General features: G+C 39.4%; 2 protein-coding genes across 7 annotated transcripts; one reads left to right on the forward strand and one right to left on the reverse strand.

The window, feature by feature from the left end:
* Window positions 1-434: 434 nt before the first annotated feature.
* LOC121947753 (cationic amino acid transporter 2-like) lies at window positions 435-9,203 on the reverse strand. 4 transcript variants are annotated; one of them, XM_088081252.1, is made up of 12 exons: window positions 9,085-9,203; window positions 6,830-7,200; window positions 6,110-6,265; window positions 5,860-6,025; window positions 5,597-5,733; window positions 4,558-4,780; window positions 2,866-3,002; window positions 2,668-2,770; window positions 1,821-1,954; window positions 1,510-1,676; window positions 1,323-1,431; window positions 435-1,238 (listed from the first exon to the last, which is right to left on the reverse strand). In XM_088081252.1, exons 1-12 carry the CDS (start codon window positions 9,186-9,188, stop codon window positions 1,105-1,107), a joined length of 1,941 nt encoding a protein of 646 aa, XP_087937378.1. In that variant the 5' UTR covers window positions 9,189-9,203; the 3' UTR covers window positions 435-1,104. The 4 variants fall into 4 exon arrangements, with proteins under 4 accessions (XP_087937378.1, XP_042348796.2, XP_087937376.1 ...); XM_042492862.2 differs by having other exon boundaries at window positions 6,830-7,203; window positions 9,096-9,151; XM_088081250.1 differs by lacking the exon at window positions 9,085-9,203 and adding an exon at window positions 7,613-7,768 and having other exon boundaries at window positions 6,830-7,203.
* A 1,291-nt stretch (window positions 9,204-10,494) lies between these two features.
* On the forward strand, window positions 10,495-24,689 carry anxa6 (annexin A6). Of its 3 annotated transcripts, none has more exons than XM_042492860.2 (25): window positions 10,495-10,869; window positions 11,878-11,933; window positions 13,902-13,986; window positions 14,150-14,244; window positions 14,366-14,479; window positions 14,572-14,662; window positions 14,759-14,838; window positions 14,929-14,985; window positions 15,743-15,836; window positions 16,621-16,716; window positions 16,816-16,874; window positions 17,044-17,166; window positions 17,256-17,314; window positions 17,591-17,669; window positions 18,260-18,341; window positions 18,432-18,526; window positions 18,666-18,779; window positions 19,787-19,877; window positions 19,969-20,048; window positions 20,268-20,321; window positions 20,414-20,507; window positions 20,595-20,690; window positions 20,806-20,864; window positions 21,978-22,115; window positions 24,225-24,689. In XM_042492860.2, the coding sequence occupies exons 2-25, from the start codon at window positions 11,931-11,933 to the stop codon at window positions 24,282-24,284; spliced, it is 1,998 nt and encodes a 665-aa protein (XP_042348794.2). In that variant the 5' UTR covers window positions 10,495-10,869; window positions 11,878-11,930; the 3' UTR covers window positions 24,285-24,689. The 3 variants fall into 3 exon arrangements, with proteins under 3 accessions (XP_042348794.2, XP_042348795.2, XP_087937374.1); XM_042492861.2 differs by having other exon boundaries at window positions 10,496-10,869; window positions 21,978-22,100; XM_088081248.1 differs by lacking the exons at window positions 10,495-10,869; window positions 11,878-11,933; window positions 13,902-13,986; window positions 14,150-14,244 and having other exon boundaries at window positions 14,349-14,479; window positions 21,978-22,100.
* Window positions 24,690-24,986: the final 297 nt, after the last annotated feature.

The following is a 24,986-nucleotide window of genomic DNA, read 5'->3' on the forward strand; positions in this document are numbered from 1 at the left end:
TTTTGACTTCATTCACAGAATTCTGACTTTACTCAAAACTTGAGGAAATTTCACATGTGGCCCTAATCTTCTTCCACAGTAAAGTCCTCTTAGAAAAGATTTTAGGCTACAGTTTAAACATAAACTTAACTTGAGAACATCTCTTTACTACTAATTCTCCTTGGTGGAATTACATATTTCCAAAGAGGAAAAAAAATCAAGGTTTTACATAATTGATTAAATCCAAAGCATGCTGAACCCAGTGAGAACAATGTAAACCTCTCCTCCTGAATGACTAGCTTAGCCACAATGTTGAACATGACACAGGTAAGCTGTTGTGAAAGGTCCTTTTGTTCTCAGTGAAATATGGGTAGTAAGCCGTCTCTGGCTTTATATCCAAGATTGCGAGTGGAACTGAACTTTCTCAGCATGCCCTGCAGAAAATGAACTCCAGATTGTAGCCATCTTGAAAACTGAATTCTTTAAAACATTAAGGCAAACATTTACAATATTTAATTAGAAATCATGTACAGTTTCTGTATTTACACTTTAACACAATAAATGATTGAAGCTGAATCTTTAAACAGAAAAAATATGACATTTTGTAAGAGTTTCCATATCTACATAGTACATACTTTTGTACAGTCCAACTCCATATTTTGATATGTAAAAAAACCCCACAACTGTCTTGTTATTCAAAATCATAATTAGAATTGCATACAATTACATTTCTATATTTTACAGATGATATGAAAAGTGTAAACTTTTTATTAAAGTGTAATAAAATAGCAATTATCGACAGAAAATGTTTGAGCCCTTTTTTCTTTTTAAACACGGGTGTATACTACTTTGACAGTAGATTTAGAGGCTCCAGAACTCACAATGCTATGGGCAACATTTACAGGTCCAAAAATATGTCAGTTCAATTTTGGCAATGAGAATATTTAGATAAATTACAAACTCCATTATAATGTGGAGTAGACATCAGTCCATCTGTCCACTTGTCTACAGATATTCAACACTGCAGGAACAGAACAGCATTGCTCCAAGTAAAACAGTAGTTACACACTTAAAGCAGTCACTCACTGTATCATTTCAATCGTTTTCTCTCTGCCACAGCTGAGCTCAGAACTTTTCTTCTTTAATGGTGTCCTTGTTGACTGTTTTGCCACTGACAGTTTCGATTTTCATCTCTTTAGCCTTGAGACGCTGCCTCTGAACACTGTTACGCACACCGTAACCAAAGTAGATGATTAAACCTGGAGAGCGAGGAAACAGAATCACCGAAGTTCAGCATGTAAACAAAAGCACCCTAAACTTTCCAAGCAGAAAAATGCTCTTACCCACTGACATCCAAACAGCATATCGTATCCATGTATCTTTACTTAACTGGACCATCAGGTAGACGTTGATGAATGTGCTCACTAATGGCAGAGCAGGGAGTAAAGGCACCTGTGAACAGAAAATAGAAGATGTAAAAGGATTTTCTTGATGTTTTTGGAATTTAGTCAGATTAGTCAGATTTCTCACCATGAAAGATGCCTTGGATGCATTTTGTGGGTGCCTCCAGATTAAGAAAGTGTTAAACAGCACTATGGCGGCAAGGATGCAGACAACCACCAGGCTCCATACTTCCAAATTTGCCAGAGCATCTATGGCCTCGGTCAGGATAGTACACAGTGCAACCAAACATGCAACTACAGAAAAACAAAAGACGAATCAGTTGAAGGAACCGAGAGACAAAGACATTTTCAAAAGCAAAGAAACTGGTGGTAAAAAAAAAGGTGCTAGAGTGCTTAAGAAATACACAAGCCACCAGTGATTTACTTTGTTGTACTTACCAGAGAATATAGTCAAAGTTGTGACTCTTCTCGAGGTGGTTGAATTGGGAGTTGATGGAGGTGTCAGGAAGCTGAACCTGGTGTTTGATTCTATGATCTGTAGGTCTGAGTCTTCATCTGGACCCACCTGGTACCTTGATTGCGAAAAAAAAAAAACAGAAATATTTAACATAAATTAAGTTTCCTAAGCATATACAGATGTCGCAAGAACAAATGTTTCGTATGAAGTCGATGGTAAAATTCGGACAATATGATGGCGCTGGTTTTTCTCAAGTACCGTACGTAGGTACCTAGGATACAATTAAACTAGTGAAAATGTGGTGGTATCTTGTGAAACTAGATATCAAAGGCATCCATTGGTACCAATCATGATGGCATTGCTTGTTGGGAGGGGGGCTAAATAATAGCCCAAAGTTAGGCTGAAATTTGGGAAAGTTAAAAATGGCATGCCGATTTTCAGAGGGGTTCCTTAAACTCTCAGCTCAAGATAACAGGGTGAAAATAGGGTCTATGGATAACTTGAATAGGCTTGTTCCCAGTAAATGTTATATAGATTCTCATAGAAAGACAAATATACAGCAAGTAGTTTGTATTTGAGGCCGATTAATAGGAATTTATAATGAATTTGTGAAAAAAAGTCTGCAAATGGTATTGTCAAACATTTCAGACGAAAGGAGAAAACACTTTCAACTGGTTTCCTTTTGTTATTTAAATGGTAACATTTAATTGGGAATTATGAGTCTTCGAATTACTCTGGAGTATTGGTATCAACAACAAAGTTCCTGATATTGTGACATGCCTACTTTGTAAAGCACAGTGGGAGAAGGAGCAGAAAAAATAAGTATACCTTAGTATTAAGATGCATATGGCCACAAGTGTGTAAGCAAACAGAGTGCCGATGGACATCATTTCCACCAAGGCTTCTAGGTCAAACAGCAGAGCCATGATGGCTAAAGATGACAAACAGGGGAAATGGAGTTACCTCAGTGCCATACACTTCACTACATGAATATTATAAGCTGACGAACAGCTAGAACATCTGTACCTGCCACCGTTCCAGACGATATGGTAGCTATAGCAGGACTGCCCTTGGAAGTGACTTTGGTCAGGGGTTGGAAAAGCAGGCCGTCTCTTGCCATGGCAAACAGCACTCGGGGCATTGGGAACATCGAGCCCAGCAGGCTAGAGAGACAAACAGGATCAGTCAAAAACCATCAAAATGCTTTTAGAACCAGGTCAGCTCCACTTATCTTTAATTTAGGGGCAAAAAAAAAAAAAATTCCTCACAACATCTCAGGGCAAATTTGTCAGTCTTTCCCCTAAATTTCTTTTCTGGCAAACTGCCTTAAACTATGCAGTGGAAAATAGTCGGTGATGATGCTAATGATATATAAGACCCCACCCTTTCCTAATTTAATAAAGTCGAATTGCATTTAAAGAAATGCCATCTTGTTAGATTTAAGGTGGTGACCTTGATGCAAAACAATGTATTGTATTATTTTGTTGTTGTCATTCAGGGTCATTTCTCTCTCCTAGACGGATGTCCTGGATAAAATAATGTTGTATTTTTTAATGATGTATGTCTCATTGTATTTCATCTTGCCAGACAAACATAAAAAACAACACTTTTGGCAGCCACACTGGTAGTATAAGCTCTTCTGCTACAGTAGTTTCCAAAAGAAGCACTATTAGTTTCTGTCTAATCTAAGATGCAACAGTATAACCTCTGATCATGACAGATTTAGGTCTGAATATGCCGTGTGTTTATCAGTTTTATAGTTGACAGTTAATATTTTTCTTTAAACTCACAAAAACTTACTTTACATTCTGACACTTAACATATGAAACATAACAGGCTGTAATTATCTCAAGCTACGCCAAGTGAGCAACCTGTTGGCTTTGCACACCATGCAGCAGCTTTGGATGCTTTCCAGGTTTTGTGTGAAGGTGATTTTCTGCGTAAAAATTGCTGCAGAGCACATTTTGAGAAGAGTACATAATGGTAGAGATTAAAAAACTGAGCCATCTGATTTCTCATTTGTACATACTGAGTTGGTAAGCATCAAATATTAAATGCAGGCTAAATACAGACTAAAGCTGTTAACATTTGAATAAAATGAATCTGTGGGTAATCAAACTTTGATAAAAAGATCAAGTCTACAACCAGAGTAGCAGCTCTTTGAGGCTGTGATTACACACGGCGATGCTTTGAACTAATGACAGCATGCTAATATGCTCACAATGACAATTATTACATGCCTATGTTAAGCAGGTGTAATGTTTACTATGCTCACCATCTTAGTTAAGTGTTAGTATTCAGACTTTTGCCCACTTTAAGTGCAGCTGAGGCTCATGGAAATGTCATTAGATCATAAACCAGAGTATTGGACAAGGTGTTATTTCAGTTCATCATCTGGAGCATACGAACATTTGTATGACATTTCATGATGATATTTTCAATAGTTGTGGAAATATTTCACTCAAACCATTAATGTGGACCTCAAGATGGCACAACAGGACAAGTCATGAGATCACCAGAATCATTACAATACATCCTCTGGGAACCACGAATGTCTGTACCACATTTTATGGCAATCAATCCAATAGTTATTGACATGTTGTAGTCTGTGACAAAGTGGTGGAATGACTAAAGGACACTGTTGCTAGCATGGTTAAATAAAGGTAAAAAATGTTATAACATCACATGACCTTGCATGTACCGCCAATATTTTCTTACCTAGTGGACAAGGCACAGAGCGAACCCACAGCCACAACGTATTTGGCGGGAGCCCAGCCAATGTAGTCAAAGGCCACTGGCAGGGGACTTTTTTCATTGAGCTCGTAGTAGGGCATCATGAGGGTGAGCGCAGCAGACACAGCAAAGTAGGCCAGGAAACAGATAAGTAGTGAGGCCACAATACCCAGAGGGACAGACTTCTGGGGGTTCTTCACCTCCTCACCTACGAGGAAACACACAAAGAAGTCAGTGATACTTTTCATTATGTTTCTCCTTCAGTTGTTTGGAGTTTTGTAAAATTTGAAAAGTAATATCCAATCAACTTAACAAAACCTGTGAGCATTTGATACCCATCTTGGAGAAAGCTTTATGCCACATCTCATAACCTTCATCAGATGTAGTTTTATGAGGCCACTAGTTTAGCAGAGCTAGTTGTGTGTGTAGAGTTATATAACTGTATCTCAATCCAGATTTGTAAATGTGTAAAAGAGATTTGTTAATGTGAATGGAAATCTAAGGTATTTTCAGAATGAGTTAATGCATAATAAGATTTATAAATGTGCAATTTCATTTTTTTTCTTTTTGCATGGTTTCCATTTTTGTGCAACTTTCTTTTTCTTTTTGATTTTCTTGTTCATATTATTTTCTTTTTTGCTTGATTTACTTTGTTGTGTGATTTTTTGCTTGCTTTCCTTTTTTGGTTTTTTTTGCATGATTTTGGGTATTTTTTTGCACAATTTTCTTTTTTGCCAGATTTTATTTGCATGATTATTCATTGTTGTGTGATTTTGAATTTTGTGAATTTCTTTTTTGTGTAGTTTTCTATTTTTTAAGAATTTCTATTTTACTGGATTTTTTGTGCATGATTTTCTTTTTTGTGTTACTTTTTTATGCATATTTAATTAGCATTGTTGGAGAGTTCCTGTGGCCTATAATTTTCATTTTCAAAGATTGCGTCTTTGTAGTTGTTGCGCACATGATAGGAATAAAGAGCTTGAACTTGATGAAATACTGATAAAGAGAGATGTTGTTCTCTTGCCTGTTGTAGCGATGCAGTCAAATCCAACAAAAGCGTAGAAACATGTTGCAGCTCCGGCCACCGTTCCACCAAGGCCATAGGGGAAAAATCCTCCCACTCCATACAAACTTGTCACGTTGACAGTAGAGCTCAAGTTGCTGCAGTGGGTGAAAGAGCATTATTTTATGTTTTTTTTACACTGAGATAACCAGGAGAGCCATTCTACTTGTATTTATGTTATACAGAATCTTGAACAGACAGTATATATTGCTCTTTGATATTACTTGAATTCTGCTGTGGCGTTTATCAGAGCCTCTTCACTGATTTGCCAGTTGGAGAAATCGCCTTTGATGAATCCAGAGATGGCCACAAACAGCAGCACTAGGATGTTGATCGCTGTGAAGATCTTGTTGATTGTCGTTGACTCTTTCACTCCAAATGCCAGGACACCTTAATGGAAAACATGACAAATGTAAATTTTTTCATGTGCATCGCAGCCACCACCATAACAACACCAGTTTCCTTATTGTGTACCTGACAGTATCAAGATGAGAACAGTAGCAAAGACATCTGGGTAAGGTGCCAGACCAGGGAGGCCCATGGCTGCATGTTTTTCAAAGTACTTTGATATGACGCCGCCTATGAGGTCATCAAATGTCCCGCTCCATGCCAAAGCAACACTGGATGTCCCTGAGCAGATAATAAGAGAAACATGCAATAAACCAATCAGCCTGAGTCACCCTGATAATTGTAGTCATAAACATGAAATACTGATTGTGACAGTTTTGCATTTTTTACACTTCATGACTCAGTTATTTTAAAAGACACTCCTAGTTTGTGGGGTTAATGATACATAAGCAATTAATTTAACAGGTGGTGTGAAAAGCAATTTTAGTGGGAAAGAAACCCCCCAAAACCTTCACTGTTGAATGAGCTATTAAGAATCTGCTTGCAGAGCAGATGAGAGGTCACAGAGCATTTGAAAGTCTCATGTTGATGGTTGATCATTTATGGGTTTTACTATGAGACAAACATGTTACATAAGAGGTAAATCTGTTATTCAGAGGATGTAAATCACAAGTTTGAAAAGGAGATTATTAGCACAACAGATATTAAAAAGAAAATATTTTTTTAGCTGTACGTTTTTGCTGTATGCAAGCAACTATTTTATTCACAATATAAGAGGACAATAATCTACATGATAATCTATCGCTATTGATAATGTATGAAACAAGTCTGATGTATCACACTTGCCTATGATGTAGGAGAGTAACAGATTCCATCCAGTGATAAAAGCCAGCAGCTCTCCAACAGTCACATAGCTGTAAAGGTATGCTGAGCCCGTTTTAGGAACCCGGGACCCAAACTCTGCATAGCACAGCCCAGCGAATATAGATGCCAGGGCGGCGATGAAGAAGGAGAGGATGATGCTGGGTCCAGCTGTGTCTCTGGCCACCTCCCCAGACAGGACGTAGACCCCGGCCCCCAGGGTGCTGCCCACACCGAGGGCCACCAGATCCAGAGTGGTTAGGCATCGGTTAAACGTAGACTTCTCCCCCTCTGGCTCCAGGGGCTTCCTCCGAGACAGGCTCACCAGAAAGGACTTCACTCCACCGCACGGCATGCTTCTTTGGGTTTGGATCAGGACGCAAAATGTGGGAGTTACAGAGGAAGAGACAGGTGGGAATGCAGGTGATATTATGGAGAAAGAGTGAAAGAAGGAGTGAGGGGATAGGAGAGGAGTGGGAAGGAAAGGGCGGATCAGTGGACCTTTCAGTGAATAATTGTCAGGTCAACACCACAGCAGAACAGTTCCTCTTCAAAGAAACACAACTGTTAATGGAACAGTTGTCTAAGAAACTATTATTTTCTTAAAAAACACTCAGATTAAGGCATCAAAGAAATCCTGTAAACCCTAGAGACTTGGGAACATTACATTTAGTTAAAGATGAATTGTGATTATATTTTAAAAAAGTAGCTCAAATGCTCTGCTAACATCTATCCTAATTTACATTAAGGACAGAAGAATCCACTCACCTCTCTTGTGTAATCCCTTGCCCTACAGGTGTGCTTTAAAGAGACAATTAATAGGATCCGTCATTCACCTAAATCACATTTATTCTTTTATACATGCCCCTCTTTATCACCCCACTGATATGGTATTGCTGATGCCTGGACTTTTCACTGCTGCCCACAGCACACAAGCAACGCCCTGCTCGAGAAGTGCACTTTACTCAACCTTCAATTACTTACACAATTACTTCCTTGAATATATATCAGGAAAGTAGATTAATTTAGAATTAGTTCTCCACCTGGCAATGATAAAAAAAAAGATTTTCTAAATTGTGAAGTGTGAGCAGTATCATGTTAGAGATATAATGTCTCTTCTCACATTGATTCAGTTTAAAACACCTGTGTTGTTTTGCTTTTTTTGCATAAAAATGCATTTTTAATTTTCTTTACTTTTTTTATGATGACTGTTTTTTTAGTAACTTCTGAAACAAAAGTGATTTAGTTATTTGATCCATATTTATAATATATGACACAACAGGGATGAAAGAAATTAAAAGAAGTATATTAAAAAACCTCTAAGGAAATTAAACAGATTTTTTTTTTTTTTAATTTATGTGACTCTCCTTTATGTAACTCGTGCTTGTAATGTAAGTGAAAGCTATGGCTTTTTTTAATCTTGCTTCAAGATAATCCAAGACTTTAAAGGTACACATTTGTCTACGACTTTGGATTTTGTCCTTCACAAAAAGGAACCAATAAAAAAATGCCACGTCTGTTTGTAGCAACATTACAACCTGAGAAAAACTCCCTGCGACTCTCTGATTTAATCATACATGGTTATTTTTTCAGACAATACATGACACTCCTCCCCTAACTGCACTTTATGTTCTCAAAGTGTGTTTACATGCATATGTTGCTTCAAGGTTTTATGGCCTGTGACCTTATCATTGCAGCTATGTTACAGTTTTCCTGTTGGCTTTATAGGAGCTATGTCCCCGTCTCCACCTGGAGGTGTGAGCCTGCCAGACTAACAGCCCAGAGAGTTAATGAAACAGAGGAGGACAAAGCAGCTTTCATGGCTTATGCATGCAGCAGGCTGCACACTTTGAAAGGTAGCTTTTGCCTTCTCATCTCCCATCAGGGGATTTCGGCTCACCTAATCCCTCCTGGCATCTAACTCAGCAGGCAGGAGGCGAGTGAGAAGGAAGCCAGTGTGGACGCTCTGACTACCTTTGACCAGACTTTAAGCTTCCTATCTGCATATCTCACAGGTTGAGATACCATTTCCAGAGGAACAATTGGGGTAATGCTTAACTAAATAACAGCTACTATGCATTGCATATGATGTGCAGCTTTATGATCAGTCCACTGTGCAATTAAAGAAACATCTCAGATGTTACGGAGAAATATTGCAGTGCAGCATTCACAGAAGTTAAAAGCAGAGGTCAGTGATCTGAATCTGACTTGCTGATAGGAATTTCATTCAGTAGATACACAAGTTCTTTACCTTGTCTTCAGTCCCACGAGGCGTGACTGTTGACTGTGTGGTGAAAACAGCAAGCAAAAATATCCGTGCTGTTGACTTGGATGAAGGAAACATGATTTTTACTGCGATATATACAAGACTGGCCTGTGTGACCCTCCCACTCAATGGAATTACTTACAAAGTAGCCTTTCTCACTCCCGACCAGTTTGGATCATAATGTGCTCATTATTGCATGGAAGGCACAGGGTGAGAATTGTGAACAGAAAATCCCATTCAGAATGTCAAAAATGCTTTTGTGTTCACTTCATTTGTTGTTTTGTTGTGTTTTCATTCCCTTTTTTTTTTAAAATTTGTGAATTTGTGCAGAAGATAAATAGATTTTTAGCGACATAACCTGTTTTGGGGGAAAAAAGTGGGAAATAAAGGAAAATAAATATGTAGATACAATCAAAACGTTTATTAATAATAGTATTTAGTTTTAAATACATAATAAACCTTAAAATCTGCAAATAATGCTAATTTTTATTAACATTACTATGCCCTTGGGGATAGTTCTGAGTTGTTTGTAACAGATTACATTTAGGCTGGCATTTTGCAGTTTTTCCCTGTTCTGCCTAATGTAGCTACAGGTAGGTTGTCGTGATCAGTGTGCAATGCATTTTCAGAGCTGAAGAGGTCAGCATACAACATTTCATCAGTGGTGCCTCCCACCTCTATCTACTTTTACCTCATATGGTCCCCTTTTACTCTCCACACTGGTCGTGGGAACATTTAAGAAGCCAAGGACATAAGAATAAAGAAACAAGTCAGAAACAACCACATTCCTCCTGATTTACTGATCTGTTCAAACATGATTAAAAAGTGTCCTTCCTGTTTATGCAGTAAGCTGAGGTCATGTGATGTCAGGGAACCACTGATAGAAACCATTAAAGCTAGACACTGAGATCAGCTTCCAGTCAGGATGAAACTCACTGAGTCATGCTCCTGAGTCATGTGTGGCACTCTCTCAAGGTCTCATCTGCCACCAAGAATTAATGCAACAAAACTGCATGAAACATCACAGGGGTATTCACGCAAGGCGTACATCTCTGGGCGTTAAAAGTTCAAAAGAAGTTTGTATCAATGTCCTTCCATCATCCCCATTCCTCCCATCAGAGCACCACTAAGAGTTTCTGAGAAACTGTTTCATGTTATATGTTTCCCTCTGTGGTCTACAATGCTGACACGGCCTCACTCTGTCTCCCCCCCTTCCACCCTAAATATGCTGCTGACTCTTCTCCACTCTTACTGGAAGAAACGCCTGACAGCACAGAAATAGAGCAGACACGCTCTCACATCAGAGCCAACAAACTCCCCTCTGCTCAAATCACATTTGAACTCTTAGTCATGTGACAAAGTTGAGAAATTTCGACAAACGCGGACCGGTTGAAGTGAAAAGTTACAATCACAGCATGTTTTGCGTGAATCTTTGCGAATTTGAAAGCGCCAAAGGCTACATGTGTAAAAACATGCACATGTTCTTGCGTAAAATTGCGCAGCCTCAGTGCGTTTCGCTTCTTTTAGGACTGGATGTACAGTCCTGTACGTTTTAAATAGTATACCGTTTACTGTAATACATTGCCCTGATACACTCAGCCTCAGGAGCTGCGCGAGAGAGCGCCGCAGCAGTTGCGTCACAGAGGACACGTAACGGGACTGCCTGAATCTGACCGGAGGAGGCGGAGAGACAGGGTTAGCGGGGGACAGAGCTCAGACAGCGGGACCGCTCTCACCGGATACTTCCTGCACACAGAAGGTAAGCAGTAATTATTATCATTATTTGGAGACCTTGTCAGTCGGAAGCGACGCTGCCACTGGAGAAGTTTGCTGATGCGTCATTATTACACGTGCCAATGAACTGCAGTAGACACCAAGATACCCCTTACAGAATTTAACTTAATGGATGTAAAAGTGGTATAAATAAAAAAAAAAAAGAACAGCATTATTTTGTCACGGAGTTAAATCTAAAGTTGGGGGGGAATCAATAGTTAATATAATACATTAAAGTATTTAGAATATTCTATAGTGTGGGGTACAGAGAAGGGTGCGGCTCTGTATATATAGAGGCCCACTCCCCCAGACCTTCATTCTGACATCAGGTTAAAATGTGCAGGCTATTTTTGGAGAGTCTCACTTCTGTCTTAAACCAACAGTGCAGCATTAACAGCCTCTGTAAAAAAATATATTTTAAAAAGCTACATTAATGTAAGTTTACAGTTGTCAAACAATTGTCCTGACGTCAACTCCTCTTTTGTTGTAAAATGTAATTTTGCATTATGATTCTAAATTTAGAAATACAGTCAGTCAGGAAAGGCTAGCAGAAGTAGTCTCTCTATAGCAGCTGGTACTCCCTATGCTTTACTGAATGGCTGCATTATATGTTAGAGTATGGCCAGTGGGAAAGTGTGACTAAATAGTTTTCCTGCCCATTGGCTTAATGCAAATTATATCCACCAATGAGCCATTTTCAGTGAATGTGAGGTCAAATCTGATGGAAACTTGTCTCCTTTTTTTTTCTTATGCTTTTCTACTGTGCTCTGCTAAGAATTGCTGCATGTTGTGATCAGTTTTAATCAGACAGTGCAGTGAACATACCCCTTCATTTGATTTACTCAGGAAGAAAACATAGATTGTCATGCCTATTATGTCTTAATGCAACACGATTTCCCGCACACTGGAGGGGAATGACACCTACACCAGGACAGGATGTTTTGCAATCCTGCTATCCAGCCCTACATCAGCATTTCTCTCTCTGTTTTCCCAGGCCTGTAACTATTGATTCCTGCTCCGTGTTGACACAGAAGACCAAATACAGAAATGGTAAGTGTGCAGGACCTTTCTCATCTTGCATTATGTAAATCTTGTGTCTATGAAACACGGATGGTTTTGTGTACCACTGAATGAGGTGTGGACAGAGTGAGGTCATTTTTCTGCCACCTGCCACCATGTGATTCCTCCCCATCATAAAGGCAGCAGTGTAGGGTGTCATTGCTACCGGTGGCACCTGCACATCTGATCTAACTTTATTGTTTAAGCTGCAAGTTAGTGTCCTGCCATGCTGACCTTACCTGAGGTGAAGTGCTCACTCTTAATTAAACTCTGCACATCTGTAGCCTTGGCAACTGAGGAAACAAGCAAGGAGGAAGGAAGAGGTAGAAATTTAGCTCCTACCATAAAATCCACATTAGGGCTTTTCCACATATCACAATAATGTGATTAGTTTTGTTAAATGCCTGTTGCTGGGGGCTTGTATTTGTGGCCCTGTTGCTATGTGGGTGAAGCTCTCCAGCTGTCGTGAAGAGTGATGGTCGCAGTAGTGAAGCAGAGGATCGGAGCATATGCAGGCCCCTCACCAGGGTGGAGAGCATACTTTGGCTAAATGCCTCGATGCAGCAGTAATCTCCACAGCAGCAGCTGCAGTTTGAGCTTTTATATGGAGGCCAAACTTTCTTATTTCCCACAGTGACTGAGCTAACCTCACAATTTCACAGGGTCAAAATGATACAGCAATGATCATTTTCAAGGGTGAGCTTTCATTTTGAAAGCAGTGTTCTTATTTATAGCTTTATATTTTCTTTACATGCAAGTTTGTTTGTATATTCTGACATTTGGAGCTGCTGTATTACAGACCCCTGCAAAGGGAGCGACTTTATGTGCAACCTGACTCCCTGCTGCTGCTACACACCCACTGTCCCACCCCTACACACATGCTGCAACCACACACACACACACACACACACACACACAGACAGCAGGTTTTCTTCTGCTCAGCTGGGGGTGAGACAGGTGCAAGCAGTCAGCTGTTGTAATGGCAGACTGGGCTCCACCTCCTGTCCCAGTGTCCCGTCACTGACACTTCTACACTACTCACACCCTGCAAGGAAGTGAGGGTCAAGCTAGTGCACTGTGAAAAAAGGGGTGTGCACTGCGAAGTCTTGACCTTGGTAATCCATTAAACAGTAACTGAGATTTTGCGACAAAACAAAAATGTCATCCTCACACTGGTAAGAGAGGAAAAGTCAGGGGATTGCCAAATTCAGTAGGCTTTATCCTCTGTGGACCATGAAACTGTTATGAATATATATGTAGTATATTAAAGTATTTACAGTGCACAGAGAGACAAAGTGATCATGTATATGACAGCTTCTTTATTCATAAATTAAGTGCAAAAAGTTGCATTTTTTTGTCATGTAATACATCTTAGACATCACTTTGTTCTTTAATGATGACTAGGGGCATTGTAGTGGGGGGAGGAGTGGGACTGATTTCCCTGGGCCCTAATTTAAGGGGGGCTCAAAAAGTCTAGAATCAAATGTTTGGTTTTGTCTTCCTTTTTTATCATTATTTCGAAGTAATTAGTGCCGCAACTAAATAAAATCAAATTTGTTTAATGACTGAACTCAGTATAAAAGAGTATTGGAGGCTCTCTAAGACCCCTCTCACCCCTTCAAGGCCCAAAATGTTTTAGTCTGCCTCTGCACTAGGATTCGTTTCTAAACGCAGTGAGAGCCCAGTGACTGATTGTTTAAGACACCTGAGCACAGTACGTACACTGTCATGTCTTTCTCCCATAAAAGAGAAACCTGGTTCAAAAAAAAGAAAGAAGCAGAACTGAAACAAACTGACTTTGTAAAAAAAAATGTTAAAAGTGTGTGACAGAGACGTGGATCAAGAGAGGAAGAGCAGGGGGGCCACAGAGACTGCTAATGCATAGGGCCCAGACTTTGGCACCATGCCCCTGATCATGACAATTAAAACTGAAAGTCATTCAAGCTTTTTTTCTTACAGGTGTTCAGAGGCACAATAACAGATGCTCCTGACTTTGATCCCAGCGCTGACGCTGAGACCCTTTACAATGCTATGAAAGGCATTGGTGAGTGACTCACAACTCCTCCATGATTTTTTGTAGCGGAGGGGAAAAGGTCATCTTTCATCCTCTCTGCTAGAAGGCTGAATAATCTCACAAAGAATTTAACATTGTGACAGGGATATGACTGAGATAAAGACTGTTGAAAATGTTTCTTTGTGGTCCTCAGGCAGTGATAAAGAGGCCATACTGGACCTGGTCACCTCAAGAAGCAATGCACAGAGGCAGGAAATCATTGCAGCATACAAATGCAATTTTGGAAAGGTACAAGAATGCATTTTTTTGTTTGCTGTATTGTAAAAAATAAATCAGAGATAGTATAAATATCATGCCGCCATACAGTAACTTACAACACAAGTAGTTAGAGTAAATTATATTTTAACAGGACCTGATTGAGGATCTGAAGTATGAGCTGACGGGCAAATTTGAGCGCCTCATCGTCAGTCTGATGAGAACTCCAGCATACCATGATGCCAAAGAAATCCACGATGCAATCAAAGTAAGACATTAACTTCATAGTAAGATTCTTCATCAGTCACGTCTAATGAAGCAGGAGGCACTTCATATTTAACTCTATGCTCTTTTTTAAAGGGAGTTGGAACAAACGAGAGATGTCTTATTGAAGTTTTGGCCTCAAGAAACAACAAACAGACTCAAGACATGGTTGCAGCATACAAGGATGGTAAGGCATGTTAAAAAATGTGTCCTTTTAAATCAGTGCAGGCCTACTATTTGCTTAGTGCCTCTCAACATTCGACGGTGACCTGTGTATCTCCAGCCTATGGCAGTGACATGGAGGAGGATGTCATCGCAGACACGTCAGGTCACTTTAAGAAGATGCTGGTTGTTTTACTTCAGGTCAGTTCACTGAGGAGTGGATGCAGTCAACCATACAGTGACTGCTGTAGCTTTAACTGCTGACTGATTGTTTTTGTTTGATGGTTTCAGGGGACCAGAGATGAGTCAGGAGTGGTAAACGCAGACCTGGTGGAGCAGGATGCACAAGTGAGAATCAAAATATTTTATGAGCAGTTGAAAAGTGCAGCATGATTGGACTTACTTTGTAATGCCTTCATTTAAAAACGTTATTGAATCTTTGTGTAACTTTTACTTTGTGTGCAGAGTTTTCTCAACATAGTCAATGCTTTCAAAGATTTTCCTTTCATTTAACATAGAACTTTCATTTCAATATATAGTCACTTTGCTCCTATTAAAGAAGCATGCATTATTCAAACTTTGGAAAACAATTTAAGCAAGATTTTGAGTCTATAACTATGCTAAGTGCTAAGTGACAACACTAACATGCTGTTTAGAGCCTATTATGTTTATCATCTTAGTTTAGCATGTTACCATGCAGCATTATATAAGTACTAAAACCAAAGTACAGCAAAACCAGTGATGGTAATGGCCTTAGTTTTACAGGACAAATGCAAGTTTTTGATCTGTTGGCAATGCTAAATGAAAAGTGAGGGGATTGCCAAAGTCAACAGCCATTTCTGGCCTCCAAAGGAGGCCAGAAATATCTGCATGGACTTCTGTTTTTTAAATGAAAGTCCATAACAGCTAACGCAACTAAAAAGCAGTCACACCAAATTAATGAAATGAGTGTTTTTTTTTTAAATTTCTTTAACATGAATACCCTTCATATAACATTCATTTTTAATATACAATGAGGTTACTAATTATGAAAGATAAGCTCTACATGCAATGACAAACTCTCTTTTTTCCTACATTATCTCATACTGTGCTTACCTTTGCGTAGGATCTGTACGCAGCTGGAGAAGAGCAGTGGGGGACTGATGAGGCCAAATTCATCATGATCTTGGGAAACCGCAGTGTGACCCACCTCCGCATGGGTAAGCACAGCTCTCGGGATAATTAACACGACAGTGAGGCATCTAGGCATTCCTCCTGTGACCTCAAGCCTGTCAGGAGTTAACAGCACTTTAAACGTTGTCTTGACACTACTCTGCCACCGTTCCTTCTCTGTCCAATGCCATGAAAACTTACAGAGGCCTACTGTTGAAAACTGACATTGATATATGTGCATTAGAGAGAAATGGTCATTAAAGATGAGGAAGAACATTCTCTTCTCTACTGTTTACTTTTCCTCAGATTTGGTGAAACTTAGGCTCAAAGATGAACTTATGAGATACTGGTCTCTTGAAGATATGTCTCAGCATACTGCTCCATAGAAGCTGGCTGATGCCACCACAGTTCACATGCTAATTATGACAAAATTTCACACATGAAGTTATGACACTATATCCAAAAGGTCAAAAGTCAACTTTGGCCATTATTCAACACCGTAACTCAAACAGGAGGTATTTGGTCAGATAGTGAATTAGTGACACTAATCTTGCCTGTCAACCCTGAAACTGTGCTGATTGTATAGATCTGCTAATCGGTTGAAGATGTGTGTGAAGAATCCATGTGTTAGAATTTGTAGCTTCTTTGCAGAAACATCCATACTTGAAGCATTGTCTGTTGTCATGGCAACATATGAGTCTAGACGGACATGGATGTGAAATGCAACTTGACTAGCTTGGTATCATCATTATCGGAACATTAAGATATCTATTAACATACATCACTTAGCATGAGACAAAGAATATTACACAATGTTGTCTTCTGTTTTAGTTTTCGATGCATTTGAGAAGATTGCAGAGATGTCCATAGAGGACAGCATAAAGAATGAGCTGTCTGGGGACTTTGAGAGGCTGATGCTGGCTGTTGGTGAGAAACTGACACTGACTCTTCTGCTTTATGGAAACATATGGGGGGTGTCAAGCTGTCAAGTTGACACAGGGCTCTCTTACTGTTTTTTTCTCACAGTCCAGAACATAAGGAGTGTTCCCATGTTCTTCGCCAAGCGCCTTTACAAGTCAATGAAGGTAAAAATAGACATTCAATCTGGTTTCAGGCTGTTTGTAGACCTTAGCAACACGTGTATTATGACATGCTGTTCTTCTCAGTGGCAGATTGTTTTGATATGATATTTAAAACAGGACCACTCATAGCTGCCTTAGTATTCTGACCCTGAACACTCTCCTTCATTTCCAGGGTCTTGGTACAGCTGACAACACCCTGATCAGGATCATGATTTCTCGCTCTGAAATAGACATGTTGGACATTCGGGAGTGTTTCCGTTTAAGATATGAGAAGTCCCTTTACAACATGATTAAGGTTAGTTAAACAGTAATAACATTTTTATTTCTAATTAAATGACATCAGCTCACCAATAACTTGATTCTGTGTTTGTTCAAACCTGTCAGGATGACACATCCGGGGATTACAAGAGGACTCTGCTTAATCTGTGTGGAGGAGATGATGAGTAAGTTACAGTGGGGCTGCACGCAACAGCAGCACCCAGAGGGGGGTGATAGAGCACAACTTTTCAGGAATTGTGACGTATGAGTATAACTTCAGAGTGTGTGTATTCACTTATGGAAAAAGCATGTTGTAATTGCAACAGTAAAGAGAACTTTGGTGAATTTGCAAAGATTGTCTAAAAGTGAATCATCAGTGTTTATAATAGATCCCATCTTCAAAATGTACCCACTCTTGGCTCTGCTGACCATGCTGTCTTGTGTCAAACCAATCATTACAGCTTAGCTGGAGAGTTCTTCCCTGAAGCTGCTCAGATAGCCTACAAGATGTGGGAATTAAGTGCCATGACCAAAGTCCAGGTTTGGGCCCCATCTGCTCCCACTGTAGTTGTGTCATTGCATGTTTGGCTTGGCAGTGGCATGCATCCTAATTACCTGCTGACCCCTGCAATGACCTGCTTCTCTCAGTGCAACATACTTGTGCTGATAAAGCTACCGTGTCTGCACAGCGAAGGCATTGTGTAACTGCAGAGAGGATCAGAATGTTCACTCAGATACAAATCGTTTTTGTTATATTGCACTCTCTGAACCACGGTTTGCCTTTCTTTGTCCCTGGAGTGAATATCAAAAAGATCTCAGCATTTTTGTCAACAAAAGCTCGCCTCACTAACACTCTATGAAAACGAGATGTTTTTCAGCCTACCCACCTTTTCATTGTTGGTGGTGTCATGGCCTCTAACCTCAAGAGGGCACACTCCCATCAAAAAACCTCTTTCTCTTTTGCATATCTTGTTGAGTTCTGCATGCACTTTAATATAACACATCTGGTTCATTTAATGGTAGTGAATTTAATATATATTTATGAAACTTTCTCAGTTTTTAACTACCTCTTATGTGTGTATGCAATTACTGAATCTCACACTTCTAATTTTGTCATCCCACTATTTCAGCTAAGGCCAACAATCCGCCCTGCGCCCAGTTTTGACCCTGCTGCTGATGCACAAGCGCTTAGGAAAGCTATGAAGGGATTCGGTAAGCAACCCTGAAAAGCACATTTACACTGACACAGTCTTACTTTACAATTTTAGTTTTAAAAAAGTCGCTGCCTCCTGCTTCCTATAGGAACAGACGAAGATGCAATCATTGACATTGTTGCACAGAGAAGCAATGCTCAGAGGCAAGAGATCAGACAGACCTTTAAGTCCCTACTGGGAAGGGTGAGAGAAATGAATTACTCAAAATCATAGCCTTAATAAAAATAAAGTCTCAAGCTGGAAATCATGTCTTACTTCTTCATTTATGATGCACATGTGCACACGTGTTTTCTTTAAATCAGTATGTTGGACCTATCCTCAGGATCTGATGAAGGACCTGAAGTCTGAGCTGTCCAGAAACCTGGAGAGGCTGATCATTGGACTCATGCTGACGCCTGCAGAGTTTGATGCCAAAATGATGCAGAAGGCGATGGAGGTACAGCTGATCCAAATCATTCAATGATTTTTATGCCTCTGTGCTGACGATAGCTGTGACCGGAGGCATTATGTTTTTAAGCTGTCCATGCGTCTGTCCATCCGTCACACACCTTGACGAAATTTCTTCAAATTTGGCATGATTGTCTACTTGGGCTCAATGATGAACTGTTTCGATTTTGGCAGTCATAGGTCAAACATCAAGGTCAGTGTGACCTTGTCCGTCTCATTTTGTGAATATTTCAACAACACCTTGTGGGAATTTCTTCAAATATGGCACGACATACGAGGCAGTAATTCTAGTTTTTGTTGACACAGCTGATATACAGTACATTAGAAAAGACACCTGCATATGGGGATGGAATTTACCCTTTTATAAATACACTTAATTTTTAAGTCTGCAATGGTGGATGTCATGCCCGGACAGGTGTTATTCAGAATGTATTTTGGAATTCAGATAACTTGACATTTGAGGTATTGTTAACTTATCAGACACTGACTAAAGTTGCCTTGTGCAGAGAACTGACTCATCCTTTACTCTGGAAGACAAGCTGAGTGCAGAATAGTTTACACTGGTATATCCCTATTATTTAATTCAATATTTTGCTTATACAACTCAACACAAGGACTTAATAAACACCTGGTTGCAACATTTCTAAGTCTTGATTTGTCACAAACACTGAATCATCTAATGCACTCTTTAGGCTTAAAAAATAGTCAACAGTGAATCAGCCGATTTCAGCTCTGATAGTTCACACGTCATCAATTACTCACATGCATGAGGCGATCAATACAGTGTCATGAAGGTCTGTCATTAAAATACAAATAGAGATGATAAAAATTCAGACAAATAGCAAAACATGGATTTTGTCAGTAGACATGAGGAGACACACGTACTCTCTTCCTAGCTGTGTGGTGTGGTTTTATTTATGTGGTTTGTTTTTCTGTTGTTGTTGCATCTGTGAAAGTCCCTGCCTTATTGTGCTTAAAGCTCTTAATTTTTCACAGGGGGCTGGGACAGATGAGCATGCTCTGATTGAGATTCTTGTCACCAGGAGTAATGAGGAAATACAAGCCATGAATGCTGCTTATCAGAATGGTGAGTTTGAAAACAAAGAGGGAAAAAAAGAGGCGTTAAATCCACTCTCTTATTATGAAAACTTTTCACATGCAAACCTTTCACATCACAGCCTATAAGAAGACTTTGGAGGAAGCCATTCAGTCAGACACATCAGGCCACTTCTGCCGCATCCTTGTTTCTCTCGTGCAGGTAATGTTCATCACCATGAGAACGTAGACTGTGTTTTGTTTCCACGCCCACTCACTGTTTGCAGTCTGCCTGCTTCTTTAACAAGAGCATGAAAAAAAGACAATGTAATCACATGTGCAGTTTAATTTTACATATCAAACACAAAACTAAGTGTTCTTGGTGAACCGCTGTTATTCAGTAGATCAAAGTTGAGCGTATAACCGTCTTTACTCTGTTCAGGGTGCAAGAGAGGAGGGCCCTGCAGATGTGGAGAGAGCCTCTGCAGATGCTCAGGTAATTTAGTGTATGACTTCATGTATCCTTTAACATTTTTACTGTGTTTAAAAATGAAACTGACAAATTGGTTTAAATGTTTGTTCCATCAGGAACTTGCCAATTCGTGCAATGCTGACTCTGATGAGATGGAGATGAAGTTCATGAGTATTCTGTGCACCAGAAGCTTCCCCCATCTTAGGAGAGGTCAAGATCCAGACACTTAATTACAAATCTGAATGTGTGTTTCTCTAAATTTCACAGCTCATGATAACTGATCACTGCTATTCACAGTGTTCCAGGACTTTGTCAAATGCACCAACAAGGACATTGAACAGATTATCAAGAAAGAGATGTCAGGAGACGTCAAAAATGCCTTTTATGCAATAGGTAATAGCCGTCTTTGACCTCATTTTACTTATGAGTGCGTCACGGTGTGTACTGCTGACAGCATTTATTCTGTGATTCCTCCTCAGCCCTTTCTTGCTCTGTCTTTGCCTTGCAGTTCGCAGTGTAAAGAACCAGCCCGCTTATTTTGCAGACCGCCTCTACAAAGCCATGAAGGTATTTATTCACAATGCTTTCAATATAGCAAGTTTACGCAGTTATATAAATCTAGCTGCAGTTCTGCGGCATGTCATCAGGGCCTCAGATGCCAGATAGATCTTTACTGATTAATCTTATTTTCTTTATTAATTGTGTGGTCTACAAACCCATAGAAAACAGTGAGAAATGCCTAAAATATCATAGAGCGCGGATACTCAACTTTCTTTTCCTGTGGGCTGCTTTTGCAAAATTGCCAGGGACCAGTTAACCCTTTGAGACCTGAGCAAATTAGCTTGATGTCCTTCAAAAATATAGGTAAAGGCAATAAGCAACTGAAGAAGAAATTACCCAAAAATTTGCAAAAAAAAAGGAAGGAAACAACCTGAGTCAAAAAGTGCATAATAATAATGATAATAATAATAATAATAATAATAATAATAAGAAGAAGAAGAAGAAGAAGAAGAAGAAGAATTTTGCAAAATAGTTTTTAATTATGATTATAGCCCTGCAATGGACCTGTTTACCCAGTGACAGATGGGATAGGCTCCAGCTCCCGCGCAACCCCTACGAGGACAAGCGGTTACGGACAATCAATGAATGAATGAATGAATTATGATATTACAAATATATTTTTTTAGTTTTTTTGGACATTTTTCTTTGTACATTTAAAGATCTAAATACTTGTGAAAGTGTCTGAAAGCTTTTTTAGGCATTTTGGTACCATATTTACATGGAAAGTAAAAATCTAATTTCCAGTGTGAATCAGTTTATTTCAATTTTGAAGAAAAAAAAAACCAAAATGTTAAAATTACTATAATTTGAGATGAAGTAAAGCAGCAAATTCTCACATTGGGGAACCAGGAATTATCACATTTTGGGCATTTTTGCTTAAAAAAATGACTTAATTGATTATCAAAATAGCTGCTGAATGATTTTCTATCAATAAAATAACATCATTGTTCATCATCAACTCTGGTGATGAGGTGACATTTGTTGATGTATGTAATATATTTAGGTTTTGTGTCTGTTTCTGTATATTTCCGGGTATTAATGCTGCTGAGTGCTCTCAGGCAGTAGCAGTTACTGTGATAAAATAAGAATAAACCAAATATGTATCGATGTCCACTGCAGGGCCTTGGCACAGATGACAGAGCACTGATCCGCATCATGGTGTCCCGTAGCGAGGTCGACCTTTTCAACATTCGTAAAGAGTTCAAGGAGACACATGATGCATCGCTCCATGAATTCATCCAGGTAGAAACTATGATTGTAAGTCACAGTCTTTGTCAACTAACACTCTTGGTTGGTTTGTTGTGTACTCATCTCATTTGTGTGTCTCTGTGGAGCTCTCATGGCTTTTGTGTTAGTGTGTGTTGCACATCCTTCTTCTGCTGCTGCGGTGGGGTTGGGGGGGTACAGCAATCTATAGCTTCCTGTGGTGGACTATGGGTCTGTGGCTGTTTAGGAATTTCCCTTGCATGTAACTTCCTCTCCATATCCGCTGTGTGATTGGCTGACAGCCGCAGGGACAGGAAGCACCCAGAAGCAGTTCTATAATAACTTAGAGATGAAATCACCGTGACACCAATACAGACAAGCAAGTAGGGTGCCCTGGATTGGCTTTGCCAGAAATATTATCAGGTTATGCAACAGCAAGGATTGCTAGATATTGTTTATTTTTAAAGTGTGTTGCAAAGGGAAAAATTACAATCTTTTGCACAAAGATTTTTTAGAGTTGTGCAGTTCTGTTTATATTTTTAGGAAGTCAGTATTAGTTGCAACAGATGCTTTCATTTAAACAATTTTTTAATACAAAATCTGTGAATTTCAACCAATTTACAAAAAGGTTTTTATTTCTGACATCTCGTAGTTAGCAGGTTAGCAGAAATTGCATAAAAGTAAGTTTTAGGCTAAGTAATTTTCGTCATTTAGTCTTGTGATATATGCACACGGAGCAGTACAGAAACAAAAACAGGTTGGTGACAAAAAAAGCCGCCTATCAGGTGTATGGCTAGTTTTATGAAATACTTTGTTAAAAGATCCACTATGCATACACCTTTATATATTACACAGCTAACATGTCTTACCAATGTTTGCTACCTAACCATACCGTCAAACTTTCCACTTAGAAAAATAAATAAATAAATAAAACTGTGCTACATTCATCAGTCTTAGCATTTTTGTTTTCTGCAAACTTCCTGTGGCACAGTAAATACGATCTGTCCGAAAGTGAATAACTGCAGTCACAGTCCATTTGGAGACTACACTACACACCACTTGCAAACCACACCTACCAACAATACAACGCAAACCCACTAACGCAATGGTTATTTGAACTTTGTAACATTCCTTGCAATGATTATATCTGAGGCCAAATGTAGCAATTATCCACTTAATCTATTTACAACTTTCATAAGACATTAAGATGTGATTTACTAAGTAACGAGATGTAGCCCTTAACCGAATCCTAACCTTTCTTTTAACTTGGCTTCCGATTTTGGATCAAGGGGCTGATTGTGGACTGATGGTGGGCGATACCTACTGGCCGAAATCTGTAGCAAAAGTCACTTGAGGCAAATTGTGAACAGAAAAAAAAGGAAGAAGTTTTGCAAGCACATCATAAATGAGTTTTTCAGCGGAATGGACTATTTGTTGACTGGCATATGTACGCAGAGCTAGGTGGAAACAAAGCGTTAAAAAATATTCAAAAGAACAGGTGAGATTTTGGAATATTATATGCTTTTTCGCTCTCTTGCTGAGACTTTGATGAGGAGATCCATACAAATCTCATGTCTGTACACCTGCCAGCACCTCTAAAGCTGCCAGCTCCAGCTTGAGTCTCTGGTGTATTTTGTTACTTTCATACAGAGCTAGGCTAGCTGTTTCCTGTTTTTTTCCATTCTTTGTGCTAAGCTAAGCTAACTAGCTGCAGATTGTAGCTTCATATTTACCGTATAGACGTGGAAGTGGCAGCTATCAGGCTTCTCATCTATTACTTAGCAAGTAATCAAATGACTGTAGTACCCAAAATGAGGAACTGAGCCTTCAAAAACATTTTGTCTCAATATTTGTGATGATGATTGTAAAGATAGAAGTATGTAGGCTATCTATGACTGTCAGCTGATATAAAGGGTAATTCCACTTTTAACTCCCTTGTTGATTTTGGCTGATTTCGTGGCTTGTCAGTTCTGCTTCTCCCTTATGACTCACATTTATTTACCATCAGTGAAAGATGAACAATGTTTTGCTATTGTGCGAGCGAGAAGAAGAAACTCTGCTTTCAAGTTTTAGCTGTGTTGAACAAATGTCAGTGGACAAAAAGCAGTATTTCCTTTTAATTTAAGTTTCTTCTTTGTGCTATTCTCCATCATTTTTCAGGGTGATACTTCGGGAGACTACCGTAAAACACTACTGGTGCTCTGTGGAGGGGAAGATTAAACCCATCAAGTTTCTGCAGCTCCGTTCACAGACTTCAGTGAAAAAAAAAAACACAAGACGAGCCTGATCACAGAGTGAAACTGCAGCGGTTAACACCAGTATCTGTTGTCACTGTCCCTAAACTGCTGCCACCCCTCAGCCAAACCAAATGACCTATGACCTCCCAGCGTTCCAAGCCAGTTTTTGCTCTCATGTCCGATCATTCTGTCCATCAGGATGGTGTTTTTTTTTTACAGAGTAATATGTAACACAAAGATATTCACATTGGTGTAGAAAGGTGCTTCACATGTGCATCATACTGAAAAGGTTAAATAGTGCCTTCAGATTGCAGGCCGTCCAATGATTACTGTGATTTTAAGGTATCATATAGACCTGAATAAAATGATAAAAAATACAAACAAAAAAGTCTTTTCTCTTTCTTCTTCTTCTTTGAAAACACTCAAAAACATTTTACGTACAAATTAAGTTCATGTTAACTGTAAATTTAGCTTTTCCCTCACTGTCCTTCTCTTTGCACAGTATGTGTTCTGGGTGGGGCGGCCTGGTTTGTGTTTGGCGTGGCAGTTCAATGATTAACTGTGTTGATACTGGCAATAGAAATGGGCCGAGCAGAGTGAGAACTAGAATATTTGACATCAGGAAACTCCCAGTCCAATTCAATGCCACTTCTGCTTAACATACTAAAAGATACTCAGACGTTAT

This window comes from Plectropomus leopardus, chromosome 8 (assembly GCF_026936395.1).
Source record: "Plectropomus leopardus strain MGB_pleo_1.0 chromosome 8, ASM2693639v1, whole genome shotgun sequence".
Taxonomy (NCBI): domain Eukaryota; kingdom Metazoa; phylum Chordata; class Actinopteri; order Perciformes; family Serranidae; genus Plectropomus; species Plectropomus leopardus.